This window comes from Nelusetta ayraudi, unplaced genomic scaffold (assembly GCF_046127955.1).
Source record: "Nelusetta ayraudi isolate G7.1 ecotype Tasmania unplaced genomic scaffold, CSIRO-AGI_Nayr_v1 ptg000135l, whole genome shotgun sequence".
NCBI classification, from domain to species: domain Eukaryota; kingdom Metazoa; phylum Chordata; class Actinopteri; order Tetraodontiformes; family Monacanthidae; genus Nelusetta; species Nelusetta ayraudi.
In genome coordinates, this window is record NW_027466185.1 from 16,014,292 (window position 1) to 16,031,208 (window position 16,917).

A 16,917-nucleotide genomic window follows, 5' to 3' on the forward strand; every position below is an offset into this window, starting at 1 on the left:
AGACAAACTTTATTGATCCACAAGGGAAATTGCATGGTCACAGTCGCTCAGTTGCACCACAGAACATGCTGGAAAAATCACTGGTGGGGAGGAACAAGAAAAAAACCAAAAACGAAAACAGTAATGAAATGATAAAATAACAGGAATCAGAAAGTAAGAAAAGAACAAAATACAATAATAGTAACAACATGTGCAGTACAAAATATGTGCATGTGTAATAAAACAGACAGAATAGACAATGTCTTGCAAAGTGACGGCGTCATCTGCAGCAGGAAGCGGAGCTGATGTACAGCTGGACAGAGGAAGGGAAGAGTGAGGTCCTGTGATGTTCACTGTGAGGTGGCGGCTGGACCGGTCTGATGGAATGAGCTCCACCGCTGCTCCAAAGTTCCGGTGAAGTCGGTGGGAAGGATTGCCCATGGAGAGCAGTTAGAGTCCTCCTGCCCCCCGCTGACATAAAAATACCTGCAACTCACTGTTGTCCAGCTGTTATGGCTGCAGACTGCACCTACTCCATCTTATTCTGCCTAAGATGTTATGTTAGGTTCACTAGGTTCAGGTAGTATTAAAATAGCCTTAAAACATTAAGCTAAGGGAATCATCATTTCGGCCAGTTTTACTAGTATGTTTTCTTGAATGATTCTGTTGATCAATCAATGTTTGAATTTCATCAGTTACTTTTCAGTAAATATTTATTTCTACTTTTGTCTGTTTCAACTTATTTCAGTGTTCGTTTTGTGTTTCTCGTTCTTCTACAAACAATTTTGTCCATGTCTGTCAATGTCTTTGGATCTTCCTCACTTCTCTTCTCTCTTCCAAAAGTTGGCTTGTGACAGAACCTTTAGGATCAGTTTGCCGATCGTACTGTCCATGTAGCTGGTGCTGCTCCCCAAACTGACCAGTGCAGAGTGCAGGCTGCACTGGCAACCACAGACTGCTGGAGCATCTCCAGCAACCTGCTGCTGCTGCACACATCGAAGAACCCAGGCCTCCTCATGATTCAAAGTCTACTCGTTATCTGCTAGTACACAACATTGCAGTTGCCCTTCCAGTCTGGTCTGCTGTTGACGAGGACTCCCAAGCAGCAGTGGCAACACTGGACATTCAATGGACTTCATAGAAAAAGTCTGAGAGATGGATGAGACAAACGACAAAGATCCACTGAGGGAATAAAAAGTTTACAAAAGCAGGGCTTGACTTGGTGAGTCTGCACAGGAATGGACCCTGGTTCTCTGGTTGCCCTTCACATGAGGAAATCACCAGTTTCCCCCATGAATACACTTTTTTCCCCACGACTTTGACCCAGTGTGTTCAGACGTTCTTGGCCGTCAACTTGTACAGCTGCTGGCGCTCAAACAGCAACTTGTAGACGTCGAACATGGCCTGCGGCCTGTGCTCCTCCGGGACCCTGCGCAGCATGTCGGCCACAGTCTGCCCAAACCTGGTCGACTCCTCGTCGCTGGTGAAGAGGTTTTGCTCCAGCAGGACCTTCCTCTTCTCCAGTTGGCTGATCTGGTTCTGGACACCGTCGTCTGAGCCCCATCGCTTCCTCTTGGCCGCTTTCCTCAGGCTGGAGGTTTGCTGAGACGGCTGTGGGGACGTGTGTGGGAGCATCGAGGGACTCTCGTATCCTGCCGAGAACAGCTGCTGCGACTCCTGGTTCTCCAGAAGGCCTCTGGTGGGTGCGCCCTCTGCTGCTGAACTGGACACTATACTCTCCTGGAAGAACACCATACACACCAAACAGTTAAAAGGTGCATTTTTAAAAGTAATATACAAAAAAAATCTCTCATTTTATGTCTTGTGTTATAATACATTGCCATACTAGATCATTGGTTCCCAACTGGTGGAGTCTCCAGACCCACATTTTGTTCCTTATCATGAAGTTGCAACAAATTTATTCCACGGAAATAAAAATGCAAGCTCACTTTCTACCATTTTTTGTAAATAAATTATTAAAATTAGTTAATTGAGTTGCAAAGCCAGCAAAGTAAATGGCCAACATTTACTCTCTCTAAATATAGGTATATATGTATGTATGTATTATGCATAGATAGATTTTGCAGACAATCAAAACAGCTTTGGGTCGCGACCCACCGGTTGAGAAACACTGCACGAAAGGACTGGGGAAACAAAATGTGCAACACAAATTGTACAACACTTACATTGAGACACACATTAAGTTTGCATTTAATCTTTTCGCGAAAACGTCACTCATCACGAACGATTGCTTTGCTTCGCAAGCGCGCAGCTGCATTTCACAATAAATGGCTCATCTCGTTTTAAAAATCCAAATAAACGTGTGCACCTTGTCAGCGGAGTTGGCTGTGATCTCTCGGTGCTTGACGTGAGGTGCCAGCCACGACAGGAAGAGGTAAAACGCCGGTACTATTTTAGCGCCCGCTTTGCCGCTCCTGGCCTCCATCTTCTTGTGAAAGCGGACGTACTTGTCGCGCAACATTTTCCACCGCCTGGCGCACTCGACCACGTCCATGCCGACCGCCGTGGAGATTTCCCTCCACGAGTCACTGGCCATCTGGGTGTCTTTGTAGTGCGGCGACAAGGCGTCGTACAGGTGGACATGTTTGCGAACTTCCTCGGTCAGACGCTCCCCGATTTTTTCCATGTTGCTATCCGTGGAAGGATCCGGAAATAGCGTCATGATAGAGCGGACCAATCACAGCCGTGTTCATGTCTGCGCCGCGCCGATCATGTAGTTATTTTTTTTTGCGGGGGAGTCGGTTCTTTTTTTTTTTTCTTTCTTGATTGTTGTAGGGAATGGAAGTGTTCCAGGGAAGGTGTTGTTCAACAGTAATATAATGCGTGAAACATGCACGCTTAAAGTGGGGGATCTTTACATTGAAGATAGTGACACACTGCGACTGTCATTTTCTAGAATATAATAGTTATTACCAGTGTGCGAAATACAGCAGGAGAAAGACAGATAGATAGATAGATAGATAGATAGATAGATAGATGTACTTTATTGATCCCAAATTGGGAAACTATACTCTTGCAGCACTAATAAGCTGTATGAAAATTAAACTACACACTAGTTACGAAAAAACTCAAATCAAATCAATCTATGTTCAACAAACAACCAAAGCAGATGTGCAAAAGAGTCAAATTGTGCAGATGCAGGGATGAGCAAGTTTACACGTTGCAGAAGAATGAATAAAAGGTCACGTTACCAGCTCTGATGCAAAGAAGCTACGAAGTTGCATTCATGAAATATTGTCATGTTATTAAAGGCCTCTAATTGATGGCTATTTCACACACTGGTTATTCCCCTTGCCTTCAGCCCATTGACAGCTGGGAGAGGAGACCCTCGCAACCCTGAGTGCTGCGGGAAGAGGGCATAGAAAATTGATGGATAATGGTTAGATCATCAACATTAAACCCACCAACATCATCCCAATTAATGGGAACACACACACACACACACACACACACACACACACCTGCACTGTGATACAGTACTGTATTATCTTGTAATCTGGTATTTCTCTGACTGCACTCCACTTTGAAGCATCTGCTGAATCTATTAAAAAAAGCTCAGTAAAGTGACTATAACGGTGCTACACACTAGTTATTTCCTCTGGCATTTGTGGTTTAAGCTTGTTCAGACTTTTGAAAAGGAAGGAGAAGAAGAAAGTTTGAAATGACTGTGACACAGACGGCCGCAGCAGCCAGATGGTTGGCACCGTTCAAGTCGGCTTCGTCGCACAAAACCTTGTTATTCCAAAAAGGAAGACGAGCAGATGGTTGAAGCCTCTAATCTTTCCATCCACTCATCGCAATTAATGATGCACGGAAAAAGATGAGAATGTTTGTCGTGCGGTATCAAAAAATGAAGTGGGCCATGGAAAGCAACTGGCTCTTTTAGTTTCTGGGACGGATTAATTAGACAGTGTTTACAATGCTGTAATGCTGGTGAGGGAGTGATCATCTCCTGCCGTTTGGCCTTTTATTAGTGCTCTAAAATGACTAGACAAATATACCCCCTGTTTAGAAGGCTGAATATAATAGGCACAGTCATCAGTGATAGGCTCGTCCATATCTGCTTTCAGTGTATAATATTTACCCTGAGAGTGGCTAAGCATTATTATCATTGTTATCAACATTATTTGTCAAAGCCCTTGTTTTAACCAAGGGAGTTTGCGAGAAGGGTCAAGTTATCTAGATGACAACAGCTGCATCCATTCTCTCATCTGGAAGCTGCCTGGAACCACCGCAAACTTGACTGCAGCTGCTGACTGACTCTGTAAACGTTAAAATATAAATATCCTACAATGGTTGTAGTGTTCTGGCTTTGTCCTCCTTAAAGCCAGAAATACTGGAAACCCCATGACTTCCTCAGTTACAGATGCTTGTGAAACACATTATACAAATTTTCTCTCGCTCATGGACATAAAGTAATCAGATTAGAATAGACAGATTTCAGATTGGAATCTTTTTCATAACTTTCAAAGTGAAAATTTTGTGTACTCAGGAAAATTAATTAGATGTGTCTCTGTAAATAAAGAAGATTATAATTGAGAGCTTCAGCCGTGTGGCCTTGAATACAGCAAATCACTCAGAGTCACAAAGTGTAAATTCTGTCTTTTGAGTTTTAGGCCCTGAGTGTTCACAAATTTCTAAAGTCAACTTTTCTTTTTAGCGCAACTATAGAAATGATGTATTGTGCATACACACGTTGCATATACAGCTACTCTTAGCTAAACTGATCAATTCTGTTGGACAACTTTCCAAAGGATCAAAAACTACAGTCACAGAGAGGCTACGTAAGCGAAAACTTTTACCTGCCATATGCGCTGGTTGTTGATGAGTCGTGGCTCCAAAAAGAAAGTGCTTTTGTGGATTTATTGCAGCACAAACACAAACAATGGGACGATTTCATCATCTTGAATATTTCCATGCATCTTGTTTGAGTATCAAAGGTAGTTAAAGCAAAATGAAGCCAAGCAAGGCAAAAGCAGTCAGCAAAGTGGGACGTTCCCCCCCGACCCTCTGAGGTCATTCAAAAACGCCGGGTGAAGAACAGCTGATATAGTGCTGACGTACCACCTTGACCGTGTGACGCATATCCCCATATGATAAATTCATAATAAAAAAAATCCAAAGAAACACCACAAACAATACAAATAACATCAGCTGGCACATAAAAATTCTATTGTCAAATATTATCAAAATATGGCTGAAGATAGAGTGACAGTTTCAAAAGGGTTCAAGCACGAGTTGATGCTTTTGATGGTATTTTGGTGTTGTTTGTCTGTAGTTGTGTCATTTAAGACCTTCCTAAATGTTTTAGGGTTATCTTACCAGACTGAGTTCTGGTAGAAACCAGTCAAAGTTTGAATTGAATCAATTACCAGTAACTATTGCACTAGTCCAGAGGTGTCTACAGTGGGTTCCTTTTATTGGGTGTTGTCCTAAAATGAATTCAGAAGTTGAAAAAAAAGAAATAACTAATAAAATGAACAGATTGAAAGAGTTTGTGTAAAAACTTTGAATCCTGCACTTGAGGTATAGATACTGGTATATATTAAGGACTCATATGCCAATTAGGGCCAGAAATATGAATGTGAATATGGCACTCTGGCACAGATTGGCAGCGGCTGTGGCCTCAGTCTGGCCCGGAGCAGCTGTGGCCACAGATGTAGTTTATCACCATCAGTATCAATATGGTGTGGATGCAAAATGGTTTCTGTGTGAGCACCTTGAAAACTCAGAAATCCCCACCATAACCATTAACGCTTAGAAAACTGGCATTTATGTTTTCATTTTCATTTTAAAGCTTAAAAGCTGCAGACGGCAGTCACTGCGTTAAACTTCTAAAAAGTTGGGAATTATTTCTAAGCTTTATCAAAATATCATAAAACTGTGTGTTTAAAAAGAGGATAGAGACGTTGAAGAGCCTGAAGCGTAAAGGCTATAATGCTTGTATGATGACATCATCAGAGCTGCCCAATGGTTGAACACCGCTGATGTAAAGAGGCCATCTGTCTGGGACTTGATGCAGCATCTGTGGCAGCATGTGTGGTACATGGTCTCCATCCTTGACCCTTCCTCTCTGCACCGACCCTTTGTTGTCTGTTATTGTACTGGATGCTAAAGGACCAACCCTGGCATTGAATTATTACATCATCTGCTCTGCAGTGTGCCACATGGAGACATGACATCACTGTTTGCTGACTACAGGATGTGAGTCAACAGGCAGACAGATCCAATGTCATTACTTTTAATTGAAAGTAGAATCCATTAGACACCACTAAATATTACACAGTATGTGATCCTGTACATTTTTGTATTTCAAACTCCAGGGTGGAAAACATGTTTTATGCATTCAGCATCCAGTAATGATAGTTGCATTTGTATATTTATAATAACCATTTTATCAGAAAATTTGCATGACCATATCAGAATGCCATTAAGTAAAGTTGAGGTCTAATTTTAGATCCTGGTGATGATAAGCAGTGCTCCATGTGGGACAGGATGATATCAAAGGGAATACATGCTCACTCTGTTGCCATGGTGATAATAATTCAGCCTGCAAATCAGCTTGGAAATCTCCCATTTAAGTGGTAGGGCTTGTCAAAATAGGAAATGGAGAAGGGATAGCATGGAATAAAACATTATTATCATAACTGAAACAATGAAAATCAGCAATTTTTGCAACAAAGAGGCTGCTGGTGCGGCGAGGGGGGTTTTGTCTGAGAACAGAGAGCAAGAATCATAATGAAGTATTGCAACAGCTCAAAGCCATATCGGGAAACTCAGTATGCCTATTGATGCCTAACAGTGTCAATATAATTTATATCCTCATATACAGGGCTGTGCTGTAATGACTTAAAAAAACCCAAAAAAACAAAAAGCACGATCAGGGTGGCCCCTCCACTCCTTAATGTATAATCTCTAATGCCAAAGTATGCTGGGCTTTCCTGTCTGACCTTAACTCATTTATCTGTGTCATATGATTTCAAATTAAAAAAATGGATGAATAATTAATCTATTCATTAGCCAGATGTGACATCCAGAAGACTTAACAAAATGTAATCTCTAAAAATGGGTCTCAAAAGACATTCCCTTGTACAGTCATTCATCACCAATGTCCAGCTTTACATTATGCTATTAAATTAAAATCTGTGTGGTATAATTATTCACCAAGGGGAAGAAATCCAACATCTCCACTGAGAACGTAAAACAAGACTTGGCATGGAAACAGAAAATAAATCAAAATATGCTTGGAATAATGTATATACTTCATAATATGACACATATATGTATATATATGTCATATATATGTGTCATATTATGAAGATGTACATATATCTTAAGTGACAACAAAAGGCACCACCATGAAATCATACTTCCATTCCATCCCTTCCACCGAATCAATTATTTCCTGGGTTTGGATTAAATGGTTCCTGATTAAATGCAAGATTATTAACAGCCTGTATAAAAAGGCTGACAGACAACAAATAGGGATCATTGCCTTTTTAAAAGTTGTTAATCTGCAATTATTTCAGTTCCACGATTTCACTCACTCATCTTTGATCAAACTGAGTCTTCCATCACGTGTCTGCCGGCAGTTTCTCCACTAAAAACAGATGTAATAAATGTACAAATCCACTGGTTGGAAAAAGAAATAAGTGTGATCTCGAGATCACAAAAACGATCCCTGTCAATTACTTCATTTATCACTGGGACTGAATGAGAAAACAATACATGATTTGTTTGGAACTACAGCCATCTGCTGGATGTAGGGAGAATCGTTTACAATCATGTTGCGTGTTTATTTTTGATAAGCCCTGAAGTGCGTGTTCATCAGATGTAGATATCTTGTTTTCTTTCCTTTTGTACCCTAAAATATTTGATTTTTATTGTCTTATTTCTTTTAAATAATATAATTTTCCATTCCTTTTGCACTAGACAGTTATAAAGACAAGATTACCCAGGACACAGAGGCTTTTCCTGCTTCTTTAGCGATCAACTCTGTTTATTGGTACACTTTTCTTATTCATGAAGATGTTGAATATGATGTGCATACACGATAAATATATATTCCAAATGTGTAATTAAGAAATGTTGCAATTTCGAGGTGTGTATACACGCACACACACACACACACACACACACACACACACACACACACACACACACACACACAGACACACACACACACACTTTCTGTATGAGAAATATGAAAGAAATATATCAACAGGTTTTAGTTTCTTTGTCAGTTTATATCCTATAATCACATTTTCTGTCTTTGTAACAACATTACCACTGATTCAGCCTACAGTGCCAAATCAAAAGTTAAAAGAAAAAAAAATGTTCATCAGACGCTGCCGAGGCAGAGCGAGGCGTTGGTGCCACCAAATCCAAAGGAATTTGTGAGAGCAACTCGTCGCCTGTGTGTCCTCCACATCTGCGCTACACAGGGAACGTAGTTGAGGTTGAACTCTGGCTCAGTGCGGTCCAGGTTGAGGGTCGGTGGCAGCACTGCGTGGTAGCAGGCCAAAGCCGTAAACGCTGCTTCTAGGGCTCCTGCCGCACCCAGTAGATGTCCCGTGGCTCCCTTGGTGGAGGACACTGCCAGGTTCTCATGGCTGGGCTGGAAGAGCCTCTTTATGGCGGCATTTTCTGCGGCATCCCCCAAAGGTGTGGATGTGGCGTGAGCGTTCACATACGTCACATCCGCTGGCGAGATGCCGGCGTCTCGGACAGCTGCGGCCATGCACCTGTGAAGACAATTTAGGGATTAATGCCACTTTAATTCAGTTTTAATTGGAAACTGTGCCACTGAGCAAACAGTTGCATTGTTCCTGCAAGTCAGACATGAAGAGCTCATCCAATATACAATATGACAGAAGGGGGTAACCTGTGAGTAAAAGGTGAAATTGCCAAATAAAAAGACGGAATGGGAGAATACTTTCCAATGAGTGCTTTGGAATTGATTTCCAATTACACGCAGAAGGGCAGACAAGTGACAGCAAGCTTGTGAGTGACAATTACTTTTCACCATGTCAACTAGGTTGTCAGTAGAGAACCACAATCTCTGTGTTTTCCGTGAGGCAATGAGTGATGCCATGACTTTGGTCTTGCTTAAAACATCAATATCTAAAAACGATTTTACAAACTTTAACCATCTTGGAACCTATATGGCTATGTTGGAACACTGACCAGATGAGGGGTTTGGAACACTACAATAATTGCTACTCAGGGAACCTGACTCCCATGTTTGCCTTTATATATACGATACCTAAATGCTCCATCTCCATCTGCTGTGGGTGCAGTGATGTGGCTGGCATCCCCTGAGAGTCCATAGCCCAGGACTTCAGCATAAATCCTGGCTCCTCGCTTCACCGCATGCTCCAGCTCTTCCAGGAGAAGCACTGCGGCCCCTTCGCCCATCACGAAGCCCTCTCGCTCCGGGTGAAAAGGCCTCGACGCCTGGGTGGGGTTGTCATTCCACCTGGTGGCAAGTGCACGTGCCCTGGCAAAGCCGGCTACGGACAGAGGCCCCACGCACGACTCTGTCCCCCCTGCGAGCATCGCAACCGCGTCCCCGTGGGCGATGAACCTGCTGGCGTCGCCGATGGCGTGCGCGCCCGTGGTGCACGCAGTGGACACGGCGTGGTTGGGACCCTTCAACCCATGTTTGATGCTTATGTGTCCTGCAGCCATGTTGACCAGGATGCGAGGGACGAAGAAGGGGCTGACTCTGTTGTAGCCCCTCTCACGGAAGGCAGCAGAGGTGCGGGCAATTTCATCCAGGGACACCATGCCCATCCCTACAGCCACCCCAGTGCTGAGCTGCTCTTCCAGGCTTTGGGGGCGCCACCCCGAGTCCTCCAGAGCCAGCTGGGCAGCTCCAATGGCCAGCACGGTAGCTGGTGACATGCTGTTTATTTCCCCACGAGAAGCAAACGTTTCCTCTTTGAACTGGCCCTGTTCATTGCCCCTGGGAACCAGTGCTGCCACCTTACAGGGAACTGTCTTGTAGTCGTCCGAGTCAAGGGCAACGATCCCACTCTGGCCTTTGACTAGGCGCTCCCACGTCAGTGCGGTGCCCGCGCCCAGAGGACTCACTAACCCTATGCCAGTGATGACAACCCTCCTTGTGTGTTTGTCAGTGCTGTAATGCCTGCGGTATACGGCCATGCTCTTTCGAAGGAGAGCCTTTACGTTGAGTGGTTTCAGCTGAAGTTGGGTCCAACAGAGGAGCGGAAGGGGAGTCATGCTGAAGTATGGCCAGCTGCCCTCGTAAACCCTGGTCAAATGACAGGGAAGAATAAGGAAATAAATAATGGGGAGGGTTTCTTCAAATATAACTAACTTCAATTTTATGACATATCCTGATGATTGCGACGTCTGACCTGGCGATCTATTCCGTGAAAAGAAAAACGAGAACAACAAACTAACTAACCGGTGGAGAGAATGTCTTGTGTTTACAGACTGAGGTCCTTAGGGCTGAGCTTACCGTTAATAATTGCCAGAAGTTTAACTTACAGTAATAAAATACTAATCTTATTTTGAAACTAACTAATGGGTATATGAACGAAACCGTACTATGAGGAGCAAAATTATTATTTTCCCCGGTGACAAAAACTATATTTTGTTTTTCTTTTGGCTTTACTTCATTGACAATGCTATTCAGGCGCTGACAAGTCGCCTATAACCAGGACCCGATGTGTCTGTTAGCCAGAACTGCGATATTAGCACTAACTATCCAGCTTAAAATTTGCAAGGACAGTCAGCGATCATATATATGAAAGTATGGCTGTGTCACCAGCGGTTACAACACTGTGTGAGAATTCAAACGAAGTCTTCCTAGACGTATCAAAGTTGTTGCTTACCTACGCGGACAACATTTTAAGGTAAGGTAGGGTTAAGGACCCGATAAGGCAACTGCACACATACCTGAAAGAAACAAACTGCTTCGTTTCTCCCTCAACATGCTTCCGTATGGCCTTCTGTAACGGTTGAGCCTTACAAACTACAGCATTAAACTAAAAATAATCTGATTTTTACGTCTGTATCACTCGAGTACAGCAGTCAGCTATTTTATCGTTTGACTTCCTTAAATGAGGCGCCTCTTAACTCGTTGATTAGAATGTATTGTGTTACTCAACTTTACATCAAACTAGGTAACATATGATGTCATGAAGTGAGTAAATGTCTCAAGATATACTTATCTTAAAGTCTATGTGCAACAACCATTATCCCAGATCCCCCGCACTCAAGTCATGTTACCTCCTTACAGGAATCCAAATGAGGAAAAATACAGATCGATCCGCATAGGCAATCCAACGTTTTCTACCAAGCTTTTGCCTATCAAAGGCGCAGTGGAATGCCTCTTTGAGATGGGGTTTGAAGAGGTAATCAGTACATCTTGATGACCAAAATTTATAATTTTTATGATTATCTTTTTATGTTTTTTTAATTGTATGTGTATCATTTTTTTCAAATCTGTTTTGAGCATTATATCACTCTGCAATGCTTTTCAGGCTGATACTCACCTGGTGTTTCCGAAGTCTGCGTCTGTGGAGCAGCTGAAGCTCATCAGGGAATCCATAGCAACAGAAAGGGATCAGAGACTGAGTCGGGGGCAAATGGTGCCACCAACCTCTCAGACTGCTGTCGCTTCAGTCTCATCACAAGGAAGTTCTGCTGCCGCTGCTGCTGCTGCTGCTGTCAACACCTCGAGACCGGGTGTTACGCCAGCTCCATCACAGCCACCATCCTTGGTAAGAAAAAATTCTTCAAGTAATAATTTATATGAGTATCCTTGCTCTGGTTTTTGTGTGTTGTTTGTGCTAAATTAAAATAAAAAGTACATTATTATTATTATTATTACTATTATTGTTATTGTTATTATTATTATTATTATTATTATTATTATTATTATTATTATTGCTTATGTAAACCTTGTTTGGTTAATGCTTCATTTAAACATACAAGACAGGACACCCTATGGCAAGATTTGTGTGCCTTTTAGTCTCTCATTTCACTCCCTCTCTCCACACCCAGTTAGGGTGTGTCCTTATTCAAGCATATTTTCACAGCTGAATGTGCTGTGATTGTATGTGAGAATTAATAAGGCCTCTTCAAAATCCATCTTTGGAAGTCTAAACACGAAATGTGATTTTCCGATTAAGTGAAAAAAAAAAAAAATGCAAATGATATAAAAATAAGAATGTCAGGGATTGCATGTTTTTCATTGCAATCTCGTTTAACATTTGATCTCAAACCTGTCAATATGAGTTTTCACTCTTTCATTTGTCGTCTTCTATGTGTTATTTTTTTTAATGTCTTTTCTTAGGAGGACAGTATGAGCTTCTTTGTAACTCTGCAATCAAACTTTCAACATGTGATGCTGTATGAAAGCCATGAGCTACAGCAGAAAGCCAGGGATGTCATTCCTCACGAGCGACTGTCCTCTGCTGCCAAAAACAAACTGAAAGAAGCAAAAGAAGCTGATCCAGGTGAGGTGGTTATACGGTTTGATGTTTTCTCTAAGCAGTAGATACGGTTTCACATATAAATGACAAATAATCAGTATTGATTGTAAATAATGCTGTGCTCCGATAAATAGAGGGACCAATGTATTTCTTTTACTCTTGATAGAATGTAAACTTGGAATTGAAGACTTTATGGTGCTGGAGTTGCTGAGGTGGTTCAAACAGGACTTCTTCTCCTGGGTGGACTGTTTGCAGTGCAGCCACTGCGCCGGTCCAACCCAGAATACCGGCTCCCACAGTCCCTCCGCAGATGACCTTCGCTGGGGGGCGCAGCGAGTTGAAAATCACCTCTGTCAAAGCTGCAAACTCTCCACCCGTTTCCCAAGGTTCATTCATTCATTCATTCATTCAAAAAAAAAAGTCTCAAAGTTTGTAGCCCAAAGGTTAAAGAACATAACCACAAAAACACAAGGGTGATATATTGCTTCCCTAACGTGCACACCTGCTTCTTCTCCTTATTGTGACAACTAGGTACAACAATCCTGAGAAGCTTCTGGAGAGCAGGAGGGGGCGCTGTGGGGAGTGGGCCAACTGTTTCACATTGTGCTGCAGGGCAGTGGGCCTCGAGGCCAGATACATCTGGGACAGCACAGGTATTTGCATATCTGAAACTGTTGCTCCTCCATGCATTATTGATCAAGCAGATGCTGTTTTTGAAGGAAATTTCGGTGGTGACCTCTGAACAGAAGTCATGGTTTTCATTTTTAAACATCACATTTCATAGACTTTCATAGAAATTGATGAGGCTTCGTGATTTGCTTAAATTAGAATGTAAAAAAATTAATAAAATACACATATTAATAAGAAATGTTTAATTGCTGTCTTTTGCATGCTTAGTATACCATCAAATGGCATTTGCAAATGTACGGCTGATCAAGTGGAAAATGTGTTTTACTATTGTTACAGACCACGTATGGACAGAGGTTTACTCTGTCTCTCAGCGTCGCTGGCTGCACTGTGACTCGTGTGAGAACGTGTGCGATAAGCCTTTGCTCTATGAAGTGGGCTGGGGAAAGAAACTCTCCTATGTCCTGGCATTCTCCAGTGAACAGGTCAGACGCCGCATGTTATTTCCTTTTAAATGAATGGTTTGAAATGTTGTTTCTTGTCTGGTGCTTTTTGCATCTATTGTATCTATCAGTGTTGGCATTTTAATCCCACACGAGCTAAAAAAAAAAAAAAGAAGCTTATTCTAAATCCTTTGCCTGTACACTAATGTATTTTTAATTGTGAGGCAACTGGTGTGGGTTTTGATTTATTTTTTCCATTTTGTTATGCCCACTTCTTGCCTAAAGATGATATATTGATCATTTATGTATTTATGCAATGGAGGATCTCTTCTTGATGTATAATTCCCTTGGATGTGTTTGTATGCTGCAGGTGGTGGATGTGACGTGGAGGTATTCGTGCAAACATCCAGAGGTTTTGACAAGGAGAACCAGAGTGCAGGAGGCCTGGCTGCGGCACACCATAAACGGACTTAATGCCTCAGTAAGTCTCAACAACTCTGTGAGTGGTGTACATTATAGTCAATTTAATCATAGCTTTAATGTGACCCACCTTCCAACCTGACTTGCGCCATAGAGACAACAGACCTTGAGTCCAGAGAGGAAGAAGGACCACACAGAGAGGTTGCTTGTCGAGCTGGTGGAATTTATTTCCCCCAAGAAACCCAAACCAGGAGAGCTGGGAGGACGCAACTCTGGTTCTCTGGCCTGGAGGATAGCACGTGGGGAAACCGGAGCCACTGCTGAACCTTCTGCTAAACAGGTATAGTGTGTAATGTCTTGAATGAGTGATGATCCATTTGCATTCATTGCTTTTTATTCCATTGTATCTCGTGTTTTTGTGACTTCAAACAAAAAAAAAGAGTCACCTTTTAATGTTGAATTTAACCAGCTTCCTCAAACATTGGGGCCAGGTTGGGTTTGAAGTAAGTGTATTTGGAATGTGCAAGAAAGATGACTGCAAGAATTTTCATCCAATTACCATCACAATCATTTTTTTTGTGAAGACCCGTCGGATTCAGAGCAGGTGTTTTTGCTGCTTTTACCAGCGGAACAACCACAAAACCTTTTTATCACAGCTTTATAAATGAAAATTAACAAAACAGTATGGAGGAAAAGACAACAAACAGTGCTGCAGTTTTTGGTCAGAAGGTGCTCTGTGGAAAGTTTGTTTAAAAGGGTTTTTTGTACATTATTTACTGTGTCATTTAGCCAGATGACTGCTGAGATGATGACATAGACACACTTGTTTTCTTTTTTTGCCAGTTGTCTTCTTTTGCGTCATTACAAAATGTTCTGTTTAAAGTAACAATTATCATCAGAATGCTTTCTGTAATTCTCCAATCCTTGAGCAGAGGGTTGGTCAGTTTTAGACACAGTCATACAGAGTAGCCTCTTTTATGGGTGTGTGACTGTTCTGTCCCTGTGACCCCCCTGCGAACCTCAGTGCAGGAAAGTGGTAGTAGAAAATGAATGCATTTTTTTTGTGTATATGTTGTGTTATTATTACTATTATTGTTAGAAAATGTAACTTTTTTTGTCTCTACCAGACTTCAGGTTTTGTGTTCACTCCCACTGACAAAGAGAAGAGCAGTAAAGTGTTGCATTTGCGCTACAACTCCACCAAGGACCAGTACTGTCGAGTGTCCAACAACTCGGAGGTGATTAAAGGTTGGGATCAGTGTGTGTGGACCAAGGAGTCGGTCTTCAGAAAGGTGGAGAGCGACTGGGAGATGGTATGTTTAATTTTGCCCTGTTATGTTCTGCCAGTGAAGTTTTATGCAGTTATCCGTATGAACTATGACTCTCAAGACATTTGAATTAAGATAATGCAGTTCAGGGTAATTGACCTGCTGGACCATTTAATTGCTGGTCTTTACTGTGAATCACAGTGCTTCACTTCATTGATTTTTTACAGATGTAATCCGTTATTCAAAAGGAAATGCGTTGCTTGGGCTCAGATATCATGGTTTATGCAAAGAATTAAAAAAAATGCTTCTCTAAGTTCTCATCTCTGAACTCAATGTAGAATGGTGAAATGGTAATATTTGCCAATTCAAACCAATGCAGTGAAACCAAAAGTGAAACTAGCTGTACAGAGATTTATAAATGAACAGTTTAGCGCACAAAAGTGTAGCTTCATAAAAGTTTAATCTTTATTCATAAGGTTTTTTCACAAACTATATTGACAGAACTTTATTTGTCATTTATTCCATGGTTCAGATGTTTCAATTGAAAGATGTGGTGAAGCTATGAGAACACTTTTAAAACAAAGATGAGCAATCTGTTGAAATATTTTTGGACCTAAGATTTTTTCCCCCTCTAAATAATATTCTATGAACCTCTATGAAGCTTGAGGATAAATATATGTGATCATTAAGGTGTCTCTCCCCACTTCAGGTGTATTTAGCTCGAACTGAAGGCTCATCAATGGGGAGGATCAGCTGGAAGTTGGACTTTGCTCCAGCTGGACTGAAGATAAAGTCTGTCTCAATCATGGCCAGTAGCCAGACCTTCCAGTCTGGGACAGTCTGCTGGCACTCTCAAGCAGACCAGGTTATGGCAGAGTTCACTGGAGGTATCATCATGAAATGCATCACCAGACTGAACATCTCAACTGTAACGTGTCTCTCTATCTGTTCCTTTACATTTTGTCACTCTGTTTGAACCCACAGATGGGAAGATGCAGTCTATTCCCAGTCTGTCTGGCTCCTCGGAACTGATTGTAGCAGCGACACTTGAAGGTGGAGACGGGGAATCATCGTGGCAGCACTCGCAGCTCTTCAGACAAAGCTTGAAACAGAGCGACGAGTCTTCATTTGAAATGCTCATCCACTTGGAGGACGCTTAGCAGTTGCTTTACAAGCAGATCTCAGACTAATTCCTGACCTTAATACTTTGTCAACTTCAGAATTTCTTACTTGGACTTTATTGGCAAATCAGTGCAATAATAATGTTTTTCCTCCATGTTCTGTCATATAATTAATTATGCATGACCGAATGACCAGTTGGTCAATAATGAATCCTGTAAATACACCTGTGACCTGATGTCAGTCGGATTTTAGGGCCGAATACATTTTCCAATCTTCCGCCTAACACTGAAAATCGCCATGGTAATTGAAACGTCCGTCTTCAGTGCAATTGTAAATCGTGAAAAATGGGACTCTACAGTGTAAAAAGCAGAAAGATGCAGCCGCGACATCGGGTTGCTTCAGATTCTCTTAGATGAAATAAAATGTCACTTTTGGTGAGCGTCATTCGATGATGTAATTCGCTTTTTACTGACTGAATCCGAGACGATAGTTGCCGGTGGTCTGGGAAAACGAACCGTGTGTGGTGGCTTTGCCGCCATCTTGCGTTGAAAAAAAAGAACACGCTACGCT

At 41.9% G+C, this 16,917-nt stretch overlaps 3 protein-coding genes across 4 annotated transcripts; 1 reads left to right on the forward strand and 2 right to left on the reverse strand.

Annotated features, from left to right (window-relative positions):
• LOC142877159 (uncharacterized) lies at nucleotides 1-2,642 on the reverse strand. The gene is made up of 2 exons (XM_076011555.1): nucleotides 2,309-2,642; nucleotides 1-1,719 (listed from the first exon to the last, which is right to left on the reverse strand). Exons 1-2 carry the CDS (start codon nucleotides 2,624-2,626, stop codon nucleotides 1,312-1,314), a joined length of 726 nt encoding a protein of 241 aa, XP_075867670.1. The 5' UTR covers nucleotides 2,627-2,642; the 3' UTR covers nucleotides 1-1,311.
• A 5,327-nt stretch (nucleotides 2,643-7,969) lies between these two features.
• Nucleotides 7,970-10,714, reverse strand: oxsm (3-oxoacyl-ACP synthase, mitochondrial). Of its 2 annotated transcripts, XM_076051475.1 has the most exons (3): nucleotides 10,383-10,714; nucleotides 9,266-10,276; nucleotides 7,970-8,744 (listed from the first exon to the last, which is right to left on the reverse strand). In XM_076051475.1, the coding sequence occupies exons 2-3, from the start codon at nucleotides 10,243-10,245 to the stop codon at nucleotides 8,342-8,344; spliced, it is 1,383 nt and encodes a 460-aa protein (XP_075907590.1). In that variant the 5' UTR covers nucleotides 10,246-10,276; nucleotides 10,383-10,714; the 3' UTR covers nucleotides 7,970-8,341. The 2 variants fall into 2 exon arrangements, with proteins under 2 accessions (XP_075907590.1, XP_075907589.1); XM_076051474.1 differs by having other exon boundaries at nucleotides 9,266-10,714.
• Nucleotides 10,715-10,749: 35 nt separating this feature from the next.
• ngly1 (N-glycanase 1) lies at nucleotides 10,750-16,796 on the forward strand. Its single transcript, XM_076051463.1, has 12 exons — nucleotides 10,750-10,883; nucleotides 11,270-11,384; nucleotides 11,514-11,753; nucleotides 12,329-12,491; nucleotides 12,634-12,853; nucleotides 12,999-13,120; nucleotides 13,434-13,579; nucleotides 13,908-14,018; nucleotides 14,112-14,297; nucleotides 15,085-15,270; nucleotides 15,935-16,112; nucleotides 16,210-16,796. Exons 1-12 carry the CDS (start codon nucleotides 10,783-10,785, stop codon nucleotides 16,383-16,385), a joined length of 1,944 nt encoding a protein of 647 aa, XP_075907578.1. The 5' UTR covers nucleotides 10,750-10,782; the 3' UTR covers nucleotides 16,386-16,796.
• Nucleotides 16,797-16,917: the final 121 nt, after the last annotated feature.

What these genes read in the sequence shown, in the direction of transcription:
- LOC142877159 (XM_076011555.1), bottom strand. Translation starts at nt 2,626, where the DNA reads ATGGAAAAAATCGGGGAGCGTCTGACCGAGGAAGTTCGCAAACATGTC. An exon ending in CAGCCAACTCCGCTGACAAG is followed by an intron (nt 1,720 to 2,308) that starts GTGCACACGTTT and finishes GTGTTCTTCCAG; the next exon opens with GAGAGTATAGTGTCCAGTTC.
- oxsm (XM_076051475.1), bottom strand. Translation starts at nt 10,245, where the DNA reads ATGACTCCCCTTCCGCTCCTCTGTTGGACCCAACTTCAGCTGAAACCA. An exon ending in GATGGAGATGGAGCATTTAG is followed by an intron (nt 8,745 to 9,265) that starts GTATCGTATATA and finishes TTGTCTTCACAG; the next exon opens with GTGCATGGCCGCAGCTGTCC.
- ngly1 (XM_076051463.1), top strand. Translation starts at nt 10,783, where the DNA reads ATGGCTGTGTCACCAGCGGTTACAACACTGTGTGAGAATTCAAACGAA. An exon ending in TACGCGGACAACATTTTAAG is followed by an intron (nt 10,884 to 11,269) that starts GTAAGGTAGGGT and finishes ACCTCCTTACAG; the next exon opens with GAATCCAAATGAGGAAAAAT. An exon ending in CTCTCCACCCGTTTCCCAAG is followed by an intron (nt 12,854 to 12,998) that starts GTTCATTCATTC and finishes TGTGACAACTAG; the next exon opens with GTACAACAATCCTGAGAAGC.